The following is a 23,664-nucleotide window of genomic DNA, read 5'->3' as shown; positions in this document are numbered from 1 at the left end:
TTCTTTAAGTATTAAAAAAAAAAGTTACCCTTTTGGTGCCGGACTCCAGCGGTCCCTTTAGGGACCACTAGTTATGCTGCACGTTGACCTGATAATCCTGAACACAACAGATCTGACACCTGGTCTACATGACTCAGTACTAGCAACACATGGCACATTTACTTGCTGAGCCATTGAGCAATGTTTTTTCTGAATTAATGAGAACATTAAAAAAACAGAAACCCAGAACTAATAATGTTATAAATATATGTAAACTTTATTTTTTGTTAGTAGCTCCAGTAGAGCTTAGGTTATATATGAAATACAGAGATTCTCCAGTGCATACATTCTTATACAGATAATACATTGACATTCCTTTTTTCTTTCCCACAGAATAAATGGCAGTTCTCTGCTGTTCCTTCAGAAAATAAATCATCTAAAATGAGGTGTTTGGGCACTTTAAAACAAGTGGTTCTTCGAGAAAGAGGTTGCCTTGACATGAATAGATATCCATCTTTAATACAAAGGATTAGCCTGTCCTGCAAGCATTAGTGTAGGATTCAGAAACATACCTTTTACTCGGCATCACATTTCAGTTTAAAAGTAAAGATAAACTAGAGCATGGAAAAGAAACCTGATTTATGGGTTTGAGAGCTTATAACATGTACATCAAGCTTTAGAATAGAGTCGGTTCTCTGTGGAAGGCTTGTGTTCCTTATTCATAATCTGTCAGTAAAATATGTAGAAAAGGACACATTTTTGGGAACTGTTTGAGGATGACAATAGCTTCCAGAAAATTTGTTATATGGCATGTTCTCATTTGTTATTATTTTAATATTAGTTTTCTTTGACAATATAATGTTATTAAAAAAAGTGATTTCTTCTGTGTGTAAGAGGTGAAAGAGAGAAACAACATCACATTCTGATGCCTAGCAAACATTCCAGTTTAGCGGCTGTCAGAATTCCCATCTCTAATGGAAAGCTGCTATCCAAATGGAATTTCTAATAATCCACTTGACTGCTTCTATACGTGGCCCGAAATTTGTAACCAGCTTGTGAGCGGCGTGTGCATGTGTCTGCAAATGTACTAGAGCGGACTTGTAACAGGATTAGAAAATCACTACATCGTGCCTGACTAATCGGGAAACACTGTCCCCTGCTTGAAAAGACCTCATGCCCTCAAATAACCTCACGCTACACCTTCCACTTGTAACTGCTATCTCCAACATCTCTCTCAGGGAATGTAGGAGAAGATTTCAATGACCAACTTGATACAATTTGTTAATATTAAAAGTTTGAGTTAATTAGTAACAATGACTTATAATAAGTGGTATCAGTAGGAATTTCTAATTTTGAGAGTCTCTGCCAGCTCTCTCCTATACTATACAACCATTTGTCTGATGCTTGGCAGTTCCATGGTGAAAGGGGGAAAGAAGATGTATAAAAGTTAGTGTAGAGTGGTGGTGCATGATGGGGATTTGGTTCGATACAAAAAATGGTCAGGCAAGGCAGTGTTTCGCATTACCTCACATAATTGCGTGACTGGCTGGCTACAAGACATAATCAAGGGCAAAGGACTGCAAATGCTGCAAGAAATTAGGTTGAAAGAGCTAATATTGCAAGATAAAGGGTATGCTCAAGATGTGTAACCACCCTAGAAACCAGATGGCCTAACAATATCCCAAGGACAGTAAGTAGATCAGGAAGCAGACACGAAGTCAACAATTCTTGGGACTAGGACAAAGGGCCAGTAAACAAGTGCTGATAAGAGCTAAATGATGTTATAATGCAGAACATTCTAGAAGGTAGACGGGAACAATGTATAACGCATCAAACTGTATGTATAAATATCTACTAACTGCTGTAACAATTTGGAGAAGCTTGACTAAGGAGGAAGCAGGCCGTCTCCCCACCAGTGCGAATAAAGGCTGTTTGGACTCTCGATCTCGGACTTGTGTTGAGTGATTTGAAATGACTCCACAACACATGGGCAGGAGAGAGTCCATGAGAAGGCAGTCTGCACACACAGAAGTAAGCACCTCTGACCACTGCTGTAAAAGAAGAGCTCAATGAATAACTCAATAAAGAGAAAACAATAGTAGGAATGAAAAATTAACAAGAATGAAAGTATTCTATTTGAATCATTTTTTTTTTTTTTAAGGACACTGTACTTAAACATTTCATAGGAATTACAAACAAAGTTGCCTCATTCTTTAAGTTTGCAGTTATACAGCCACGTTTGTGCTGATGCAAAATTCTGGTGCATGATGATGTGTGGATATGTATTAAGTGAAGCCTAGTACAACGTGAAAAGGGATTTGTCTCACCAAGAACAGCAACTTGTATTTATATAGCACCTTTATCATAGTAAAACGTCCCAAGGCGCTTCACAGGAGTATTAAAAGACAAAAAATTTGACACCGAGTCACATAAGGAGAAATTGGAAATAACAACAGAAAATGCTGGAAAAACTCAGCAGGCCAGGCAACATCCATGGAGAGAAAATAGAGTCAATGTTTCGGGTGAACCCTTTGTCAAGACTAAAGAAGCACAGGAAATGAAATAGATTAAGAGGCTAGGCTGGGAGAGAACAAAAGAGAAGTGAAGAGACATTAAGAGGTATTCAAAATGAGACGAGATGGTGATAGGACTAGTGGAGACAAAAGACGGCTCTAGATTAGGTGTGAAATGTGCTGGCAGAATGGGAGACAGCTGCCATGTGGGAGAGAGAAAAAAAAAGGGTGGGGGGGAAAGGCCAAAACAAAGGTGTGGATAAAAAATATAAGTAAAAATGTAATAGGGGCAGAGATTATGATCTGAAATTGTTGAACTCGATATTGAGTCCGGAAGGCTGTAAAGTGCCTAATCGGAAGATGAGGTGCTGTTCCTCGAGGTTACGGTGAACTTCTGTGGAACAATGCAAGAGGCTGAGGATGGTGCGGTCCGAGTGGGAATGGGGCGGTGAATTAAAATGACAGGCGACAAGGAGAAATTGGGGCAGGCTTGGTCAACGAGGTGGGTTTTAAGGAGCATCTTAAAGAAGGAAAGCGAGATGGTGAGGCGGAGAGGTTTAGGTAGGGAATTCCAGAGCTAGCAGAGGATATGCTAATATTGGAGATTAGTTGGGACAATGGTGGAGGACGTAACAGGCAGGTGGGGACTCATCCCCTGTGAGGTGTTAATGGCAGATTGGGCCACAGCAATAGAGGCACCGAAACTAGCAACTATTAGCAAGGTCACATTAAGTGTTGAAGATTTTCCAGATTATCCCCTGTTCCTTTGTAACAGGTTCAATTGACTAGCAGTTATACTAAAGATGGCTATTATGTCAAGGTCTAGAGGTTTGGAGAAAATAAACTTATACATTCTGGGCAAAGTCTCACACATTCCTTGCTACCTCAATCAGACAGGATTTGTCTTTAACAAATCCATGCTGGCTGTCCCTTACTACAACAACAACAACAACTTGTATTTATATAGCACCTTTAACGTAGTAAAACGTCCCAAGGCGCATCAGGAACAATATTAATACATTGAAAATAGCTGAAGAGAATACAATATGAAGTTCTCTTGCACCTAATAAGACCTTTCTTTCTATATCTGTGAGAATGACACTTATTTTATGCTATAATTTCAGGACACTGGAAATTACTGAATTGAACATTAGAAATATCTGTGCTGGCAGACGAGACATGCAACTTCACCACATTGGCATTGAAACTGACCATTACATTCTGTATAAACTCTGCACAGACAGAAAGACAAAGTAAAAAAAAAATTACAGGCTGATCCATGCATTGAGTCATTTAAAGGAGCAATGTGACTGTTATCGGTGTTTTGCATGGGTAAAATAATGATAATTAATACTAGCTGTTTGGTAGACAAAATTCATTCATCGCATGTCAAAACCATATAAGCCTATTACTTATATTATGTTATTTACTTTTCAAATGTTACTCACTATTAGTTACTTTATGCAAAATAAACAAGGTTCCAGTTAATTGTATATAAACAAAAACAAGCTACAAATAAGTGCAACTGAATGGATAGGATAATCGATGGCTGGCAGGAATCCAACCGAGAGGTCCTGATGACGCCATAACTCGAGATAACAGCGCTTGAGTGTTAACGAACATCATCAGGATTGCAAGTTCAAATTACTGCCTGGAGCTCACTCCCAGACATTTGATATTCTTTATATTATATAGTCTATAGCTTTTGTTTTAAAATAAACATTCAGAATAAGGAATTAAGAGCAGAAGAAAGCCTGCAGCAAGAAAAGGCCATTTGACCCATCAAGCTCCCTCCATCCAGAGCCCATGTCTCATGGTTATGCGCCTCCCCTTCACTACAACCTTTTCATCCCCGACTTTGAAGAAATCACAGCCTTGAAAGTAGTTTGTGATAATAGTGTGCCAATGCTTAACGGATTTGTCTGAAATACTATTGTAACAGCACCATTAACATATTTATTTTAAATGGGTTAACATCTCTGTAAAGTAGTGGAGAGAGGAATTTCAAACAAACACATTTTTTTAGGTAAGGGTATCAAGGCATTATGGAGTAAAGATGGGTAAATGGAGTCGAGGTACAGATCAGCCATGGTCTAATTGAATGGCAGAACAGGCTCGAGGGGCTGAATGGCCTACTCTTGTTCTTATGTAATTTCAAGGCAATGTTCTAAATCTCCTGAAAAAGAACATACCATGCTGTTAATTTCTCTATACTCTCAATTCTATTTGGTCATGATGTGTGGAAGAGAGGATATGAGGAAGAGAAGATGTGAATGGGTGATAAAGGTGATGGAGGACAAGAAATTATATGGGATGTCATATACCTTCAATTCTTATATTGCAATATAGAATAACTAGATTTGAGACTATACACTATATAACATAACACAACAATACTGAGTATCTTTTTATACTCGTAACTTTCACAGTAGACCCAGAGGAATTTGACCTATTTGAATTGTTCATAGGACATTTATGGGATTTACAGCATTCTGGGAGTTGCAGTGAATAATTTTTTTGTTGTTGATATTTTCTCCTAACATATTAATGAAAAAACTCCAATTCCCGAGTTCCTTTAAAGCACTGTAAATTCACAGTAAGCAAAATATTCCCTGTATTAGGCAGCAGCATCCCTTTTCCACTTAATTAAAAAAAAATAGTCATTCACAATCTGTCATCTAGCGACATCCCTCATATATACTTGGAATGGTTTGGACAGTTAATTGCATGTAATTTGCTACAACAAATGCCTGTGCAAGGTCTAGCAGTAGGGATACAGCAACATGAGATTACCTGAGACCTCTCACTCTAGTTACAATTATTGATATAAAGGCTTAGAGTGATTACAGCCATAACAGTTCTTCATAGACTTTCTGAATACATCATGTAGTAACATCCTGACTATAGACTAGAAAGATGTAAAAACGTTAGCAGTCAGATCGCTTTATAATATATATAAATTCAGTATTAGAAATATTGTAATATCACTAGTTTGCTAATATTGAAATTACTTTTTGCTTTAGTAATTAATTTCAAATATATATTTGATATTTTATTTTGTTATTTTACTAAATTCAGCATTGGAATTATGTTAACACCAGGTGTAGTTAAATTAGTAAGTTTACTTTTAAATAAATACTTGAATTTGGAGAATATTAGAAAAGGAATAAAACCAATTAGCCGGATAAAGCAGATTCAAAATTTCTCCTTGAATGGGCAAGTCATGGGATAATTGTCACTGAAATAGTTGTGCTGTTTCCCCCTTCCCCCCCACCGCCCCCAAGAAGAAAACCCAGATCATTTTTTATTCTTGCATCAAATACAACAAATATTTAAAAAAAGATAAAGACAGAAGTAATGCTACTGAGAAAATAGCACACTTCTATTATTTAAAGGTTAATACCCAATAATGACCCTCGCTTAAAGGGGGGTATCATCCACATTTTTGATTATCCTTACAAAATAGTCTCAGTCGCTAAAGTAATTGAAATTTTATTTTATATCATTGCTGATCAGTCTCACTCCTGCTGTTCTAAAGTACTTGAGGTTCTTGTGTTATCCCTGCAAATGGCTATTAATATTTTTTCAGATTACTAAAAAATACTGTTTCAGAAGCATTTGACACTTTTATTCTCACCTTGAGCGATCAATGTTTTCTTCTTTTTAAAACATATAACTACTTTGCTCAACATTGTAAAACAATAATATGCCCCTGCCAAATGGGAATGCATCGCATGACAGTTACATTGTGCCCCAGTCAGAACTGCCTGGTTCTCTATAATTAGATTGGGGGTGGGCGGATTCAATCAAATTATTGTGTAAGATTTACACTCGTCTGCATGAGATTAGAACAAGTCAATTCTTATTGAGGGTGTGATCGCAATGGGCTGCATGTATTCCACATCGTGCATTGGGAGGGGCAGTGAGTGGGGGTGGGGATGGAGGTGAGGGCGGGGGAGGCGGGATTCATTGTTAACACTCCTGAATAACAAACTGCTACCATGGAAAACCCCAGCACAAAATTCCATGAAGAACCAGCATTAATGGAAAATAAAAGCTTGCTTGAATGTCATTGGTGATTTTTGTTTGGAAAGCCACCAGAATGTAGTTGCATTATAGCGGAGACATCCTCAGATTGACATAATCCTACACTTTATATGGCTCTAGTTTCCACTGCTTTCAGTTAGATGTGGAGCAATTGAATTTTAATTATCTGCTGCAACTGTTGAAAACACATTGATTTTTTTTGTGTGAAGATTTTCACTTTTTCCTGAAATTAATTAAAATGGAAATTCATCACGCCTGGAGTGGTGCAATGCCATTTCCAGCTTGTCTACCCATAATGTTACAGGGTCAATTCTAACAGTTTGTGACTAGAAAAAGGTTATTTCACTGCTTTTCAATTAGCCATCATCTTATTGTCTTTTTTTCCCCATTTTCTCCTTCATTATCTCCTCAAAGGCCCCTCACACCCACCTCCACCACTGGAGTCAGACACTCTAAATACTACTTCTTTGTTATCACCATCAACCCAAGAGTACAGCCTGCCGAGCTGTTAATCAAACAGAACAAATCAGATGATATATGTTCTCTGCCCCTTGTCTACGAGATGGACCAGCTCACTTCTGCAAGACATAATTCATTTGGAGGGCCAGCTCAAATTCACCTAGTTGAGGCATGTAAGACCTGGGAACTGAACTCACAACCTGTTTGTCAGGGACCTTAGACTATGAAGACACCAGACAGAGAGGGGCACGGAGAGAGAGGGGCAGGGAGAGAGAGAGAGGCAGGGAGAGAGAGAGGGGGGAGACACAGAGAGGGGCAGGGAGAGAGAGGGGCAGGGAGGGAAACAGTAACACAGAGCGCTAGAGCGGCAGCGCCCAGCCGTTAACCGCGTGGCCCAAAAAAGGCCTGGCAACGCCGGGCACCCCCAGCTAGTCTATATATATATATAAAAGGATCCGTCCGTCTGTCTGTCTGTGTGTATGTCCGCTATACACTCAAAAGTTATAGAGCGTACCTACACATATGTTATATCAAAAGAAAGCTTATGATTAGGGGAGTGTCATAGGCATATTTACTTTTTGGTCAGACAAAAATTGTTCGGACAGTATACAAAAAACATTGACTAATCCTACGGGGGAATCCGCTCATTAGCGTTGATTGACTTGATGGTTGACCAATCGTACGGGGTGGGCGGGGCCTAATCCTTCAAACTGCCATTTTACAAAAAAGCCTTGGCAAAGCCGGGCCCCCCCAGCTAGTAGTCATATAATTTCACACCTCTTCTAGTAATTCACTGAAGCCAGTTTATGCGATAACACTGGCTAAGATACAGTGCGAAATGTTGCTAAAGAGCCAAGCAATTATAAAAAGATACAAAACTAGGACATCTTAACTTTTGGTGGTGGGGGGGTCACAGAATGATATTAACACTGGATCTCTTACTGAATGAACTATGTGAGAGATCAACATCAGGAAATATGTAACGAAATCATCATGAACAAGGGAATCAGAACATTCAAGTAAAAATACTGCAGATGCTGAAGCAAAAACAGAAAAGGCTGGCAACACACAGTAGGTGAGTCAGCAACTGTGGAGAGAACAAATGAGTTTATGTTTCAGGTGCTGACCCTTCTTCAGAACAGTCGGCTAGCAAAATGGATGATGGAAATCTGCTTTTTACTCAGGAAGAATCAATTTTTTCAGTGACAATCCCATGATTCACTGGGATATGTTGGACACGTTTTGAATATTTCACTGTTACAATTTGATTCACTGACTACATACCACAGCTGTGAGATCACATGCTGCACCCACATCCACTCAGGACTGCAGCGATAATGATACTGACTGGGGTCTTTCTCAAACCTGGGGCTTTTCAGAAAATTACCTGCAGGTGTATTTTGCAGTGAATGAATACTGGGGTTTTAACATAAGTAGCAGTGGTAGATTTGACACCCATTGTTATATGGCTCTTTCTAAATCCCTTTGGCCAAATAAGAGTTCAGTTTACAATATTCAGGATATTGTGTTGTTGTACATTCCTCATTCAGAGGCTGCCCTGACAATTGTGGTGCGGTAGCATTCGGAAAAGTCAGTTTATTCACACTGGTGGTGTGGTGTAGCGAACTACAGAGTTGTAATCTGGTGGTGGGCTGTGGCATTCCAAAGTCTGATCCATAGGTAACAGGACTGAATCTTCCAGTGCAAAATCCAGGCCTTCATCCTCTGTACCACACACATCAGGCTGGAATGGAGTCGCGTGGTTCTCAGCCTCAGACAATACAGACTCCTTGCTTTTACTCACAGCTCTCATTCTGTTTGAAGAAAAAGAAAATGAAAGAAAATCAATTAATTTTGATTGAGCCTTTCTTCCTGAGTGGCAGGTCACTTGAAGAATAAAGATAGAAGAAATAATCATTGTAATTTTTTAATGAATTTTAAAAGCAAATGTGATCAAACAAATAGCATTTTAAGAAGGACATCAGTGTTCTGTAGAGCACTTTAAATGTAATGAATATGAAAATAAAAGAACATATAGAACCATGTTACTCAGGATCGCCTTTAAGTGCTTCACATATAAGGATAAATTCACTGATCAGTGCTCCACAGCAAGAAGTCAAACTCAAAGAGAACACTGTTGTAACCCTGTCTCCAATGTACACTTCTTTCAAATACAGCTCCCTGCTGGGACTGTGGGATCGGTGAATTTACTCTATAAATGAAATATTTTTGAATGCAGTGACTGTTACATAGGCAAATATAGCAGCTATTTTGCACAATCCCACAAACAGTGATGAAGTGACTGATCAGTTAATCAGTTTAAATAGTATTTGTTGAAGTAGGAATACTCTGTTTAATTAAAAGTTCATTGGTATGCACTGGCAAGCCAGTGAAAAGGGTTGATTAATGCACATTGGTAAATGACACCATAGAGATGGCATAGCTCCACTTTTGTATTTATCCTGCCAGGGTTACTGTCTCCAGTTAAGGCTGGTAATTATTTTGAATCCAAAGCTTTCTCAAAAGTGTAATTATAAAGCCGGAACTAGGAGACCAGTGCACTAATGCAGTGCACAATGCTGTGCAGTACTATAAAACCATAGATAAATTTGAAGCTCAGCCAAGACATCTGCAGATAGACCCTTAGCATAGTCAAGGAGGCTGTGCAAGAATATTGGAGGGCCCTCATGTAGATCCAATTGACCGGTCCCACAGTAATACTGGCAAAAAAAAACTTGTATTTATACGACGCCTTTCATGAAGTACTTTTTGAAGTGTAGTCACTATTGTAATGTAGGAATCGCAGCAGCCAATTTGTGCACAGCATGCTCCCATAAACAGCAATGTGATAATGACCAGATAATCTGTTTTAGTGATGTTGATTGTGGGATAAATATTGGCCAGGACACCGGGGATAACTCCCCTGCTATACTTCAAAATAGTGCCATGGGATCTTTTACGTCCATCTGAGAAGGTAGACGGGGCCTCAGTTTAACGTCTCATCCAAAAGACGGCACCCCCAGCAGTGCAGCACTCCCTCAGCACTGCACTGGAGTGTCAGCCTAGCTTTATGTGCTCAAGTCCCTGGAGTGGAACGTGAACCCACAACCTTCTAACTCAGAGGCAAGGGTGCTACTAACTGAGTCATGGCTGACACAGAGAATATTCTGTCAGAAATGGTTCATGATAAGGTATGAAGAAGGAACACCAAAAGAAGTGAAACCTTTATTAGAGCTTGAAGAGAAACAATAGCAAAACAAATAAACTGTGGATTGTGAATAGGCGTATAAAAAAGAGAGACTTTGAAACTTGCACTATATCCCTTCTCTCAAAAACTTCTCAAAGCACTTTGCATTTAGTGAACCATTTAGTGAAGTGCCGTGACATACAGAAAAATATGGTAACCATTTGTGCACAAGAGCCTAGCAATGAGATGAATAACCAGTTAATTCATTTTTGGCGGCAATGGCTGAGGGAGGAATGTTAGCCAGGATAATCCCTTATCTACTTTAAATAGTGCCATGAGATCTTTAACATCCACCAGGAAGGACAGCACCTCTGACATTGTGACACCCCTTAGTACAGGAAACTTTGTGTTATCCGGAGGCTAAGGGCTGGATTTTGCTATGGGGGCGGGTTGGGGTCGTGTTCCCCACATTTCGTGTTTCCCACACGAATCCTGAACGATGTGGGAAATTGATGCAATTTTGATTTTATAGCCCAATTGATTCCCCACGTGTGGGAACCCCTAGCCAGTGAGCTTTTCAGGTGGGAAGCTCGCCTCCGATGACATCATCACTGCTGCTTCATTTAAGGGTTTCCACAAGCCTTGCTCACTTCAGCAGACTGCCAAGCTTCTGGCCCTGGCAGCTGCTGCTACCATCATCAATCATGGCGACACATCGGAGTAAGGCATCCCCCAGATTTGACGAGGCAGGCCTCCAGGCATTGGTGGAGGGAGCGACAGAGAGCAGGGAGGTGCTCTTCCCCTCCTCGGGGAGGAAGAAGCCACCCCAGCAAACCAAGGCTGTGTGGCTGAGGGTGGCAGAGCAGGTGAACGCCAGCTCGAATACCAGCAGAACATGGATCCAGTGTCGGAAACGCTTCCATGACCTTCTGCGCACTGGAAAAGTGAGTATGATGTTCCCATCACTCTTAATCTGATCCCCATTGCCTTTCCTCACCAGCTCTCAGCTTTACCAATCTCTTCCTCCACATCCCACTTGACACTGACATCCATACACCCTTTCCCACTCCCTCTCTCTCTATGGTCACATTCACCTAACTAATGGACTATGCAGCCCTCACACTCCCTATCACTGTCATGCTATGAAAACAACTTACATCACATAGGGAGGGCCCTTGGTCTTGCCATCTCACTCCATCTTTCTCTCCTTCTAAGCATCTATGCCATCGATTCTCTACACTCACTCCTTCATTCTCGCTCAAACTCCACTTGTCTCCCCCATTGCAGGAAAAGAGAGCTCACAACCGAAAAGAGCGAGCCAGGACAGGGGGAGGGGCAGCCTCCTTAGCCCAGCTGACCCCATGGGAGGAGGTGATCCTGGAGATCGTCGGCATCCAGGAAGACACACAAGTGGGGGACGGAGAGACCGGTGCAGCAGAGCAAGCTGGTGACAGAAGAGTTTTCCAACTCTCTCAATTGCATTGCATGACTCACTGATAATGACTTGGAAGCTCTAGCAGATGGACCTCTGATCATCTGCAATATGCACTGTGCAGGTAACCCTGGCCTCTCATCTCTGACACTTTCCTTTACTCCCCCACAGGACCATCACAAGCTCCCGTCTCCAGGACGCAGGAGGAGGTTCAGCCTCAGCATCCAGACTCCTCAGAGGAAGCTGCAACCTCTGAGGGCGCAGTGTCAGCAGAAGGCAATGCACCCAGCACCAGCGCAGACACTCACACCTCGGTGGGACCTTCGGGACATGGAGTAGTGTTGTCACCTGGTGTATCACAGCTCACAAGTGAGCCTCAGCAGATGGTGGAGACAGGGACAGCAGTGGAGAGTCCTAGTCGGAGGGCGCAGCACTCTCCCAGCTCGGCTCAGCTGCATGTCGACCCTCTGCCTCTGGGTCCATCCACAGTATCAGCAGTGATGGCACTCCAGGAAAATATGCAGGAGTCTCTGGCAGGTTTTGTCTCCAGGGTTGCTGCGAGTGTGGAGCGAATGGAGGAGTCCGTCGCTGGCACTGCTGCTCAGACATGTTGAGGTAGCTGACCCTGCGTCTGTAGACCCTGTTTGGGGGGTATCTCCTGCGCCGACGGCCTTCCATGCGCTGGCCCCTTCTGGCCTGTGCATCCTCAGGTGGGGCAGCAGCAGCTTGGCGCAACTGTTGTTGCTGCTGCTGTTGGGCGGCCTCATGTAATATCCAGAAGGGCAGGACAAAAATGGCTCCCATGCTTCTGGTAGATGCCTCAGTTGAGGAAGCGCTCAGTGAAGGTGGCGAGAGGGGTTTCCCAGGAGGTCACACTGGAGATGGTTGTCAGGCTGCAAACTTCCAGAGCTGTGGGTATGCCTTCTGAAAGATCCCCCAGACCTGAGAGAGCAAAGTTATGCCACCTGCAATTAAAGCCTGTTCAAATCTGCCATTTAATGGTTGAGCTGCAGCTGCTACTCTGCAAGCCAGTTGTGCTCCCGCCAGGTTTCAGATGTGTGTTTCCCACCAGGCGTGTTTCACGTGGGAAAACGAGTAAACTTGCAAGTGGTTAGGAAAATGGGATTATAGAGCCAATTGAGGGCTTGTTAAGGGCCTTAAGGGCCTATCCCGCCTCCTGGAGGCGGGACGGAGTCGGGACCAGCAGACACGAATTTAGGAAAATTGCGTGGAGGTGGGATGGAGGCGGGTTTGGGCCCGCAGACCAGTTTTGCGATTTTTATCCCCCACACGCCTCCAATCCCACCTCCCCGGCCCTAGCAAAATCCAGCCCTAAGTGTCCGGCAAGCTCGAGCCACCGGCAAAAATCAGGAGCCATTTTGTTAGGTTTTTTTTCTTCTCGTGGCTTTTTTTTTTTTCCCAAACAGTCAGGCTCTGGAAAGTCTCTCTGAAGCTGTTGCTAAGCTACAGAGATGCTTCCAAGATACAGGCCGACTGTTTAGAAGCTGTTGCTAAGCAACAGTGTTTGCTGTCAGATACGGAGATGAAAAGCTCCGTATGCTTCAACATTAACGCTGGTGTGTCCGGCAGTTTTGAGGGAACAGCAACAGCTCGGTCCCGTCGGTGCCGGATAGCACAAAGTTTCCTGTACTATATTATTCGTTCATGGCTGGCATTTATTGCCCATCCATAATTGCCCTTGAGAAGGTGGTGGTGAGCTGCCTTCTTGAATCGCTGCAGCCCTTGTGGTGAAGGTACTCCCATAGTGGCTCACGAATTATTAGCCCAGGCCTCTGGATTACTAGTCCAGTAACATAACCACTATGCTACTGTACACCATATGTCAGCCTAGATTATGTGCTCAAGTCCTGCACTGGGGCTTTGAACTCCCAGCCTTCTGACTTGAAGTAATATCAGTCAAGCCAATCTGTCAATTGACAAGCTGAATATAGATGCATAGTAAGTGCCTAGTGAAATTGTAATGTTTAACTATTTGGCAGTAGTAAATTGTTTTCTTGCTAACAAATCGCTACAAGCAAATAGTTAATTTCAATGACCTCACTGAGCATTGATGTAATCACACCAGCTTTTGGACATGCCTGGTCATGTAGTCATGCAGTTAATTGTCATGAAGATGGTATTACTACTGGAAGTAGCCTCGACTACGTCAGAGTTCACATACCTGGCCAAAACCACTGACAGGGCAAAACAAGGCCTTTCAGATACAAACCTTATAAAATAGTTATTGAATTGGCTATATTCCAACTTACACAAGAACCACAATTATCCACCCTTTTTGCCAAATCCCTAATAAAATACCTATTCTGTCAATTAAACTGAAATGAGGAGAAATGGTGACTATTTTCAAACAGAGAGGTGAAAACACGGAGATGACATTTTCTTTCTTTGGCAAATTGGGTTTCGTTCAAAGCTCTGTTGACTCTCGACAACTAACTTCTTCTGACTCCGTTTTTAATTTTCAGGTATTAAAGTTGTCAAGAGATACAAGGGAAAATATAAAAGTATCTGTGTTTCTTGGAAAATATCCAGATGACTGGAGTGTGAGATAAAAGACCGAGCATTAGGGATAGTTGACCACACAATAAGGGATGTTGTGAGTCTCACAGATTCACAGCCAGTGGTCCGATTGTACTTTGTCCCAAGGGCAGGAATAGCTGGCTGGGAAGGGTTGTCCATCACTTAAATTACACTCCGAACCAAAGTTTAACTGTTGATTTTGACATTTAATATTTTTAATGATATCCTTGCAGCTCATTGGGATGATTAATGCAGCCAAGATTAACCTCCAAGATTAACCTCATGAGTACTGCAGTAAAGTTACTGGGGCAGGAAAGTTCAGAATAGTATTTCATTTACAAAGATTTCAACCAAGTAACTCTTTAAGCACTGGTGCCTATTTGGGGAAAGTGGGGAATGAACATCAGGCGACTTTAATTTATTTTAGATTGAATTAGAGATGGCGCTGGGTGAATTACAGATCTGTATTCTGTTTCAATTGGTTTTGAGCCAGCCAGTTATGCATATAAAAATTGTAAACCCACAAAGGAGCCTGCAAACTGCCTTTGCTTCATGCTTATTAATGTCTTTTGTTGTATAATATATATGAAGTGTTCTTTTCCATCCCATTTCGGTTTGTGAAAATTAAGCTTTAATGAGTGACAGTGAGCTGAAAGCACAGGGTCAGAAAAACATTACCAGTGAAAACACATGGACATGTTCATATCACAGTTGCAACAGAACAATGAATGTCTAATATCAGAGGTGCAAAATTTCAGGAAAATGACTTCCTAGTTCATCCATGAGGGTGCACAGTTGAGGGGAATATTAGTTATTTTGAAACGACAGAAGAAAAAAAAAGTGCCTTAACTGCTGCTTGTTGGACAATGTATGATAGTCCATGACATTACAGCCATTCTTAACAAGACAAGGCTGCTGCGAAAATTAGATTTCTCACCATTTATAGTGGAAGAATGGCAATTTTCACTTTTAAACTATACTTGGAAAAACACGGTAAAAGGACGCTGTTTCTTAACAAGAATTTATGGTCAAAAAACATACTTTAAAGGTGAACCGTTACATTGGCCATTGACTTACAGGGCCTGGATTCAAACCCAGCCCAGAGTGAAGGAATGAATAACGTCTCTGCCTGCTGGCTCTAAGGCTCCCACACAAATGAGCTTGGGCAGTTTTAATTCAATTTCTATTGGTCATGGGCCCATACCACAAAACTACCGCTAATATAGCACCAATTGGCAATCTCATCCAGATGTTACCACCAGATAGCTCATGGCAATTGTAAAAAATGTCACAGTGGTACAGTATGTGATACTTTTCTGAGGTTGGGGTGGAGTAGAGGGAGCTTTACTGTGTATCTAACTGTAGCAGAGCCTGGTCTCCAATCATCTTGGATCCCCTTGCCATTGGACCAAGACCTTGCTCTGTCAAGCCCGTGTGGTAGCTGGTGTGCAACGGCCACCCCACGTTAAAAGAATTCACGCACAGGCATCTTCCACCCTTTAAAATGAAGTTCGGGACCTGGAACGTCAGGACCCTCATGGACAACCCCAACAGTGACAGACTGGAACGCCGTACTGCCATCGTTGCCCGGGAGCTCAGACGTTTGACATTGACATCGCCGCCCTAAGTGAGACCTGGCGGGCAGGGGAAGGCCAGCTCAAGGAGCAAGGCGGTGGCTACACCTTCTTCTGGAAAGGCAAACCTGAAGAAGAACGCCGCCTCCTTGGGGTAGGCTTCGCCATAAGAGATCTAACTGTGCTATACCTGAGCATGTCGGACTTGATACTGAGTGGGTCTGGGCAAACTCTTCCTATTTCCGGCACCAACAATCCTCACTTTGATGAGCACGAAGTTCACAAAAACGGGGGCCGTTGCCTCTGCTGGGGAGTTGCGAGACAGGCTTGGTTGTTGACACAGCTACGAGCTGCTTGCTCTGAATGCTTCACTCAGTTGCCTCTGTGAAACTTGCCATGACAGATTCATACAGCATTAATTCCTCAATGCCTCGTCTGCAGGCCAAACCTTTAGCGTGCACAATGGTGCTCAACGCTAATGAATGGACACTCAGTGCAACAGAGTGGGGATGAATGCAATTCTACTCAGTTTTCAATCAGCGTGGGAGATACTTCATTTTTGGCAAGCTGATGGAAAAGTGGGAGGGGAGTATTATGTCTGGGCAGTTTCTGGTATCTCCTAGTGGTGGGCTATAGGAGGAGGCGGTCAAAGCAGATGACCTTGATTGTAAAAAATAAGCTTCACTGTATTTGGTTAAGCTGTGAGGTCCTTAGTAGTCTGACCACATGAAGTAATTCTTCCAGATTACTCAGGAGAGATATTTAAAATGGGTTATACATCACTGGTCACAGAATTATTTGAAAAAGAAATTTTAAAAAAATCACAAAAAAGAATTAAATAAAAAAACCACACCAAGGTAAATTTTTGTCTGCCTCACAATTGAGGAAGCGGCTAAACAACAGCAGGAATCATGGCTGTTAAAACAGCAACAGGTGCAACAGATTGTTAATGAAGAAAAACCCTTAAGTCACTATCCCAGGCAACACCAATTATAAACAGCAACAAATCAACAAGAAAGATGAGAGTTCAGTCCAAATGGAACTGAAATATCCATGACAACGATTTAGTCATAAAATACGTTAAATTGTGCCTCAGTCTCACATGTGTACATAGTATTAAAAATGACCAGTAGGCCAGTTGCCAGTTTTAGCGATGAATAGCACAATCGGGTAAGTGGGAGGCTTGTCAGCACCCATGTAAGTTGCGGGCAGAGGGTTTAGGGAGGGTCTTGCATGAGGGAAGAGGAGGCCTACATTTTCCTTGTGGGACCTGGCACATGTTAAAAATAACTTACCTTGAATAGCAGCTTCTGGTCCCAGATTCTCTTCCCGCTGTCTCCACCTGGCGGGCAAGCCGTAATGGCATCCCCGCTTAGGCAGGAGTTAAAATTGTAGGTGGGTGCCTGTGCCACCTGCTCAGAGGAGTAGGTTAAAGATGGAGGGAACCATGAGGGCTGTCAGTGGGTAAGTCACCCAGGTGGGTAGAGTTAAAATCGCCCTTTGATGTTATCAAGCCAAATGTATCTTGGTCTTCCTCTCTGTTCTTTTTTTGCTATCAGTAATTCCCTTTGTTTCGATTCTCAAATGAGATATCCCTAGTAGCTGGCCTTTCTTGGAGCAAATGATCTCAGAAGCTGTTTTCTGTCCTGCCAAGTTGAGCACCTGATAGCTCATCATGTGCTGCACCCAGCTTATATAGAACATCCTGTGATATCATAGAATCATAGAATAGTACAGCACAGAAGGAGGCCATTCAGCCCATTAAGTCTGCGCTGGCTATTTCGAAGAGCAATCCAGTAAGTCCCACTCCCCCATTCTTATAGAATCATAGAATAGTACAGCATATGTCCAAATAGGTTTTGTGACACTTAGCCTATATTACCAGTAACAGTGCCTTCTCTCCAGGTTTACTTAAGATGCAATATAGTGGCTTTCCACGACCATAGACCAGTTCTTATTTCTGTCTTTGGCCTCTGACATCCTAATTTTTAAAATCCCATTTCAGGGATAGATCACCATGACTGCCATTCATTCCTTCACCTCACTATTTTAATATTCCGTGCACATATTCAGAGTTAGTTTGAGTACCTCTGTGGGGCATTTTACATTAACATTGACTTAAAACAAGGGCAAAAGGCTACTTTTGTGCATTAGTGGATGTGCAAGGTCTCATGAGAGCCTGAACTGGAAAGTTTTGGGATGCAGGACCAATAGGGAATTTTAGTGGCAGTCTTGGAAAACCAGCAATTTGTTTTGGTCCCTGGACAGTTGTGACGTCTATAAGCAATCAGTGACTTTGATGCATTTATACTGCTGGAAGATGGGAGAACAGTCCCATCAGGTGAATGGGTGACGATATTTGTATAATGGACTTACCTTAGTACTGTTTGACACTTTGCCAATCGGGGAAAGGGGTGAGGAGGAGGGTTTAGGAGGAATTGAGATGTCGCCTATAATTCAGAGTACAACTATTTTCCGTGTGTAAAGATGTTGTCGAACAGTGAATTAAAAAATGATTAATTTACTTTTGGAGAACCGTGAACATACTATTTAAATGTAACTTTCTGCTTTTCTCTTGGGGTGAATGAAGATGAAGGGGGGAGAACATGACTCGTAAGCTCCCAAATACAACACCTTTCCAGAACAGCAGCTTTGGTTATTAATGTAGCAAAAGTGTTGATGCATCCTGGCTGTTCCAGAAAGTTCCTTGCAATTAACTTTAAAGAACTGGGCGTACTCACGCTAATGTAATTATTCCAAAAGGGTGGGATCTGGTTTCTAGACGCTTCAGGCACTTCAGCTCATCAGAGGCCAGCACCATTCCACTGTCAGTTTCACCCTCCTGTGGACAGTAACACATCCAATGAGAAACATACATGGGCACAAGGCCGTACAGTGAGCTGAGAAATGTCAACCTTCCCTGGGCTCTGCTCTAGTCTCTCCATTTATTTTTCTCAAACCTAAACTACAGTAAAATTATTTAGTTGAACTCACTCTATATAGGTAACACTGAGGTAGAAGGTTTAGCTGATAGCTTGTACTAATATGTTACTATTTTTAAATCAAATAATAGACCAAGAAGCTGAAAAACAAGAGTATGGAAACAATCAATCACATTATCACTGAGCTAGTAGACCATTTGACCCTAAAAAAAACCCTTGGATTCAGGGTGAGAAAATAATGCACCCTCATCAAACTTTTCTCTCCACTATCTTATTAGAGATATTAATCTGTTTAATTTAAACGAGTTAATGAGTTAACATAGTGGAGAGTGGAATTTGATACAAACATGTTTGTATGATAACATTACTCGCAGTCATTTCCAGGTCCTAGGGTTTGTGGAATGCTCTTATTAACTATGTGCTAACGCAGGAGTCTGTGCAGTGTGGACTGAATGTTAAGTTTGTAACGCTGATGGTTTTATTTTGAGAATAGGCATGTGTTATTCCCACTGTTGACAGCACTCGAATAAGTAATCCAAGCGCTGCACTTAGACAATGCCCATGACCTGATTCTCATAAGCCCACTGGGGTCAGCACAAAGTATAGGTCTACATCAGGCCCAATAGGGACTGGCACCACACCACATACAAAAAACCGAGATTGCAGCATTCATACATGAGAGGTCTCCACTTGAGCAGCACCTTCACAGTGCCCTAGCCCACCACATATGAACCAGATGAGGTTAGCACTAGCAAATGCACGTTGCTGGCCTGACTGAGTCACAGTAGAGATTGTTTCAAAGACTACTTCCTATCTTTTATCCTCTAGGTGAAGGTGGAAAGAATCCCAGTTACATTATTTATTGCAACTCTTATCAGGTTAGGCTCCATCCATTCGCTGATACTATGGCATATATGCTGTTCACCTCAAATGCTGCAGGACACTGACGGCACAACTCTCAAAATGAATGTGGACATGGTCACTTTAAGGAAACCGGCTGATGACGCATCATCAAATGACATCATCAGACCCGCTTCCTGTTAATTGGCTGGGAACCTCGCAGGGTGGGCTTAACAACCCAATCAATGAGAAATCTTGTTGGAGGCCGGGATCGAGACAGATGTGGGGTCCCCACATGCCATGGCTCTGCCGAGGTTGGAAAAATCCAGTCCTCTAATTCTCCTTGCTTCTCTGTCAGAAAGTGCTTTACTTCTGCTTGTGCACTCCCCCTGGTGGCACTGGATAAGATCAGGGACCCAAAGCATTGTTAGAAAACTCGTGACCTACTATCTGTGACACTGTGTATTGATTCACTAATGTGACCCAGTAGTACTTATACGTTACCATGTGCAACATATATCTACAGAAGAGCGAGCAAAAAGGGATGACGGATTACTCTCTAGTGCTACCTGTGTGACGCAATCAGTTATGTTCTGCATTGGAAAATAAACACGTTTACTGTCAAATCCTTTACTAGGCCTCAGCAGTCACTTCTAAAAATAGGCACTGGTATTTTAGCTGTGGGAATGTAAAAACAAAAAGTATGTTTGTTTAGTTATTCTTGATCTTCATTTTGTACTTTTATTTGAGAGGAGCTTTATGTGGTCTGTTTGTGAACTATTGGTTTACCATGAATAGCAGTCTGAATCTGTTGTCAAAAATAACCCACTAGACAACAATAAGGCCGACTTTCATTTAGTCCGACCTCTACTGGCTTTTTGTGCAACCACAGGAATGCATATTGGAGGCCTTAGCATTGGAGGAGCTAAGCTACCTCAATGGCTTCTCCCAGAGAAGGGGCTGAGAAATTGCTTAATATTACCATTAACATCAGGGTGCCAAGGGCTTTTGCTTTGTAATTCTTTTTTGAGAAAAGTCTTCTTTTTTCATAACTTTACACTGGCTTACATATTGATGCAGTTATACATTTTGCCTACACATCATTTACAGGAGGATATGAGGATATAAAAGTGTATAGATTATCCTGTGTAATATGATGTACGAATGTTTAATGAACTTGTATAAAATTACTTTGCTATTTATCGGCGTTGTTAATTTGTTATTTTAAATGGATTTAATGAACACCTACAATAAAACAGTGTACAAAGTAATTTCATATGAATACATTAAACATATGTACACTAATATTGCACGGTGTAATTTCTAGGCTAATGAGTCTGTTAACAAAGTTAATTGGTGTATAGTGTTACATGCTCCACAAATCAGGATGTTTTGTTGGGTGGGGAGTTTGGAGAGGATTCTAGAGAGACTATGCTTCCTTGTGTGATGTATTACTGGGTTGGTGTTTTGTGCAGGGGACGGTGTTGTAAACCATTTTCAGTTATATCTGGGTCAGCTGATATCTTTAAAAAGGAACTGGATCAATACATGTCAAGAAAGGAGATTGTGGGTTATCGAGAAATTAATAGATCTGTTTGATTTAAATGGAGGTTGAAGAGAGATTACAGAAAATGGGTGAAGTGGATGGTGGCTGGGGAGTCTAAGATTGAGGTCCTACATGGACTATGGCAGGAATGTTCTTGATCAGCCAAATTACGTTTTCTCATTTCAAGCTTCATGCTTTTAAACTTAGTGTGCAATTTTAGACATCATTTAATTCTAGATTGCCAAGTCCATATTAAAAACTTACCTCATGTATCACAGTAGTCTTGTTTTCTACAGGAACCTCATCAAATGTTTTCACACTCAATGGCCTCTTCTTTGCATTATTGCCGTTGAGTCTATCAGCAAGAGGGACAAAGAATGGCAACTCAGTATAGGCAGGTCGGTAATTTGCAACAGGACATGACACAATAATACAAACAGTAGCGTATTTTTCCAGAACCTTTTACACAGGAAAAGAGCTTTGTTTTCTTTTGTACAATTTAATAAGCACGTCTTGATTAGTCTAATAACTAAGGATGCATTACCCAATGACTCCTGTGCAATTGTAATTAACTTTTGGATTTGATATGTCTTCTGTGAGAATGGGGTCTGCAGAGGAGAGGCCTGTATCACCATCTGCTAGCAACATAGTGTTCAAAGGAATGTAATCCTTTCCATCCTACAATAAAGAAAAGAAAGCAAGTCAGAGAATGAGAATGTGCTCAGTATTCAGCACAGCAGACTGGCCAGCTCAAGCTGCATTGATTTAACAATCTGATTTTTTAAATTGAATTTTTGAACATTTACATGCAGCTACATATTATTTAACCCATTTTACATTTTGATTGCTATGTGCTTGCAGGGGGAGTACTGTACATTGACATTATTTTTTGTGCCAGAGCTCTGCTCGAAGTAGTGCATTTCTGAGGGCTTACACAATTTGATTTTGATCTTAGCCCCTGGGGTTCAAATAGGCTGTGTGAGGGGAGCGAGTGGGGGCAGTGGGATTCTGCTTCTGTTGGGAGCTGTCATTGTCATTGCCTAGTTTGGGCTTATTGCATTTTGAAGGAGGGAAAGTTTGACTGTTTAGAGTTGGAGGGAGGAGCTTTTGGCAAGTGAGCCTCCAGGGGCGGGCCCTAGTTCTAGGTGGAGAACAACCCTTTACTTCCACTCTTCCCTTCACAATCATGGATTCTAATGAAAAAGCCACATCTTTTTCATTAGATTAAAAAATAATGCATTCAACATTTAATGGGGACATCTCATCCTCTAAAATTGACGTGTAAAATTATTTTTGCAAATACTGTATACACAAGTGACACACAATGAAGCCTGGGGACCCTGCAGTCCACCTCCCCCTCACCAATAGCCCTTGGCAGGCTCTGTGTATTTCTTCATCTCTGCTCATGGCCTGTCTAGCCATGGTGTGTCACCAGAGCTGGGAATTCAGTGGTGGCCCCTTTCTTTCTTTTGTTGTTCAATGACAGAAAGTAAATGCTTGGAACATGAGGAGGGGCTATCCCAGCATCCACAGAGCAAGTGAAAGGGCTCTATTTTTTAAAATTTGTTCCTGGGATCTGGGCAAGGCCAGCATTTATTACCCATCCCTAATTGCCTTGGAGAAGGTCTATTAAAGTATAGAATCTATAAGATAGTTTTTCTTCCTTCTTTGTAAGATTTTGTGCTGATTAAGGCAAGGGATCTTATTGGTGGGATTGGACATTTTCCATTTCAGGCACCCAGTGTCAGCATCAAGCACGCTGAGGTCAGTTATAGGATGGTTAGATCTGAAGTAATGTTCCCACTACTCATCTTCAAATTCACAAGAGTACTCCAACTGTTCCACTGTGGCATTTTTTTCATTTCATATATCAGCCATTCTGCAGCCTCTCTAAGTGGGCTTCTGCAGCAATTAATGCCAAATTATTAGAATCTACAATTTTAATAGCGGTCCTAATCATTGTTTTCGTGCATGGAAGCTCCTGGCTTCCATCTGGTAATTACTCAGGATGGCACATTTGTCCTCAGGAACGTACCATGTGGGGAACTGTGGTCTTAGACCCACATCTCAGTACTCCATGGTCCAGAATGTTGGAGCATTCCTGAGAGCAGACCACAAGCAAGATGCTGTATGGGATTGTGAGCTCTTGTGAAAAAGTTAGCAACACAGTCACACACGATGCCGACAGATGTACGATGATGATCATTGATGTTGCCAGCTGCCCTTTTTTGGAATTGCTTATCAGAATGTGAGCTTCTACTTTGACATATTTCTGGTGAAAGTACTCAGAAGGAAATTTCACTCAGCGGCAGAGGGCATCTGCTGCAACATCACAACACTTGGTTTGGATCATGTTGAAAGGGGTTGAATTGCATTGTGTGATCTTAGTAACAAAAGTGCTAATGCATACATATGAAATTCCTCTTACTACTATTTTAATGGAGGCACTAAACCCTTTGAAAACAAATGGAATAATACCCCTTTTAAATTTGCAGACAAAATAATTTCATATAGATACCTATTAATGTTGCATACACAATTTGAATCTGTGAGAGGAACCTAGACATTTAGTAGCGGGCACAGTTTTTTAATAGTAACACTAAGAAT

At 41.7% G+C, this 23,664-nt stretch overlaps 1 protein-coding gene across 1 annotated transcript in view; it reads right to left on the bottom strand.

Moving 5' to 3' along the window:
• Positions 1-232: 232 nt before the first annotated feature.
• Positions 233-23,664, bottom strand: part of kdrl (kinase insert domain receptor like) — a 259,302-nt gene continuing 235,870 nt past the window's right edge. Inside the window, exons 27-30 of the mRNA XM_085999532.1 lie at positions 21,602-21,735; positions 21,322-21,412; positions 18,471-18,571; positions 233-8,812 (exon numbers count right to left, since the gene is read on the bottom strand). Coding sequence (XP_085855658.1) covers positions 8,599-8,812; positions 18,471-18,571; positions 21,322-21,412; positions 21,602-21,735 — 540 coding nt within the window. The 3' untranslated portion in view covers positions 233-8,598. The remainder of the gene's footprint in view (positions 8,813-18,470; positions 18,572-21,321; positions 21,413-21,601; positions 21,736-23,664) is intronic.

Source organism: Somniosus microcephalus, chromosome 1 (genome assembly GCF_052327205.1).
Source record: "Somniosus microcephalus isolate GS21.2 chromosome 1, FLI_Smic_1.0, whole genome shotgun sequence".
Lineage (NCBI taxonomy): Eukaryota > Metazoa > Chordata > Chondrichthyes > Squaliformes > Somniosidae > Somniosus > Somniosus microcephalus.
This window is presented reverse-complemented; position numbering and strand designations above follow the sequence as displayed.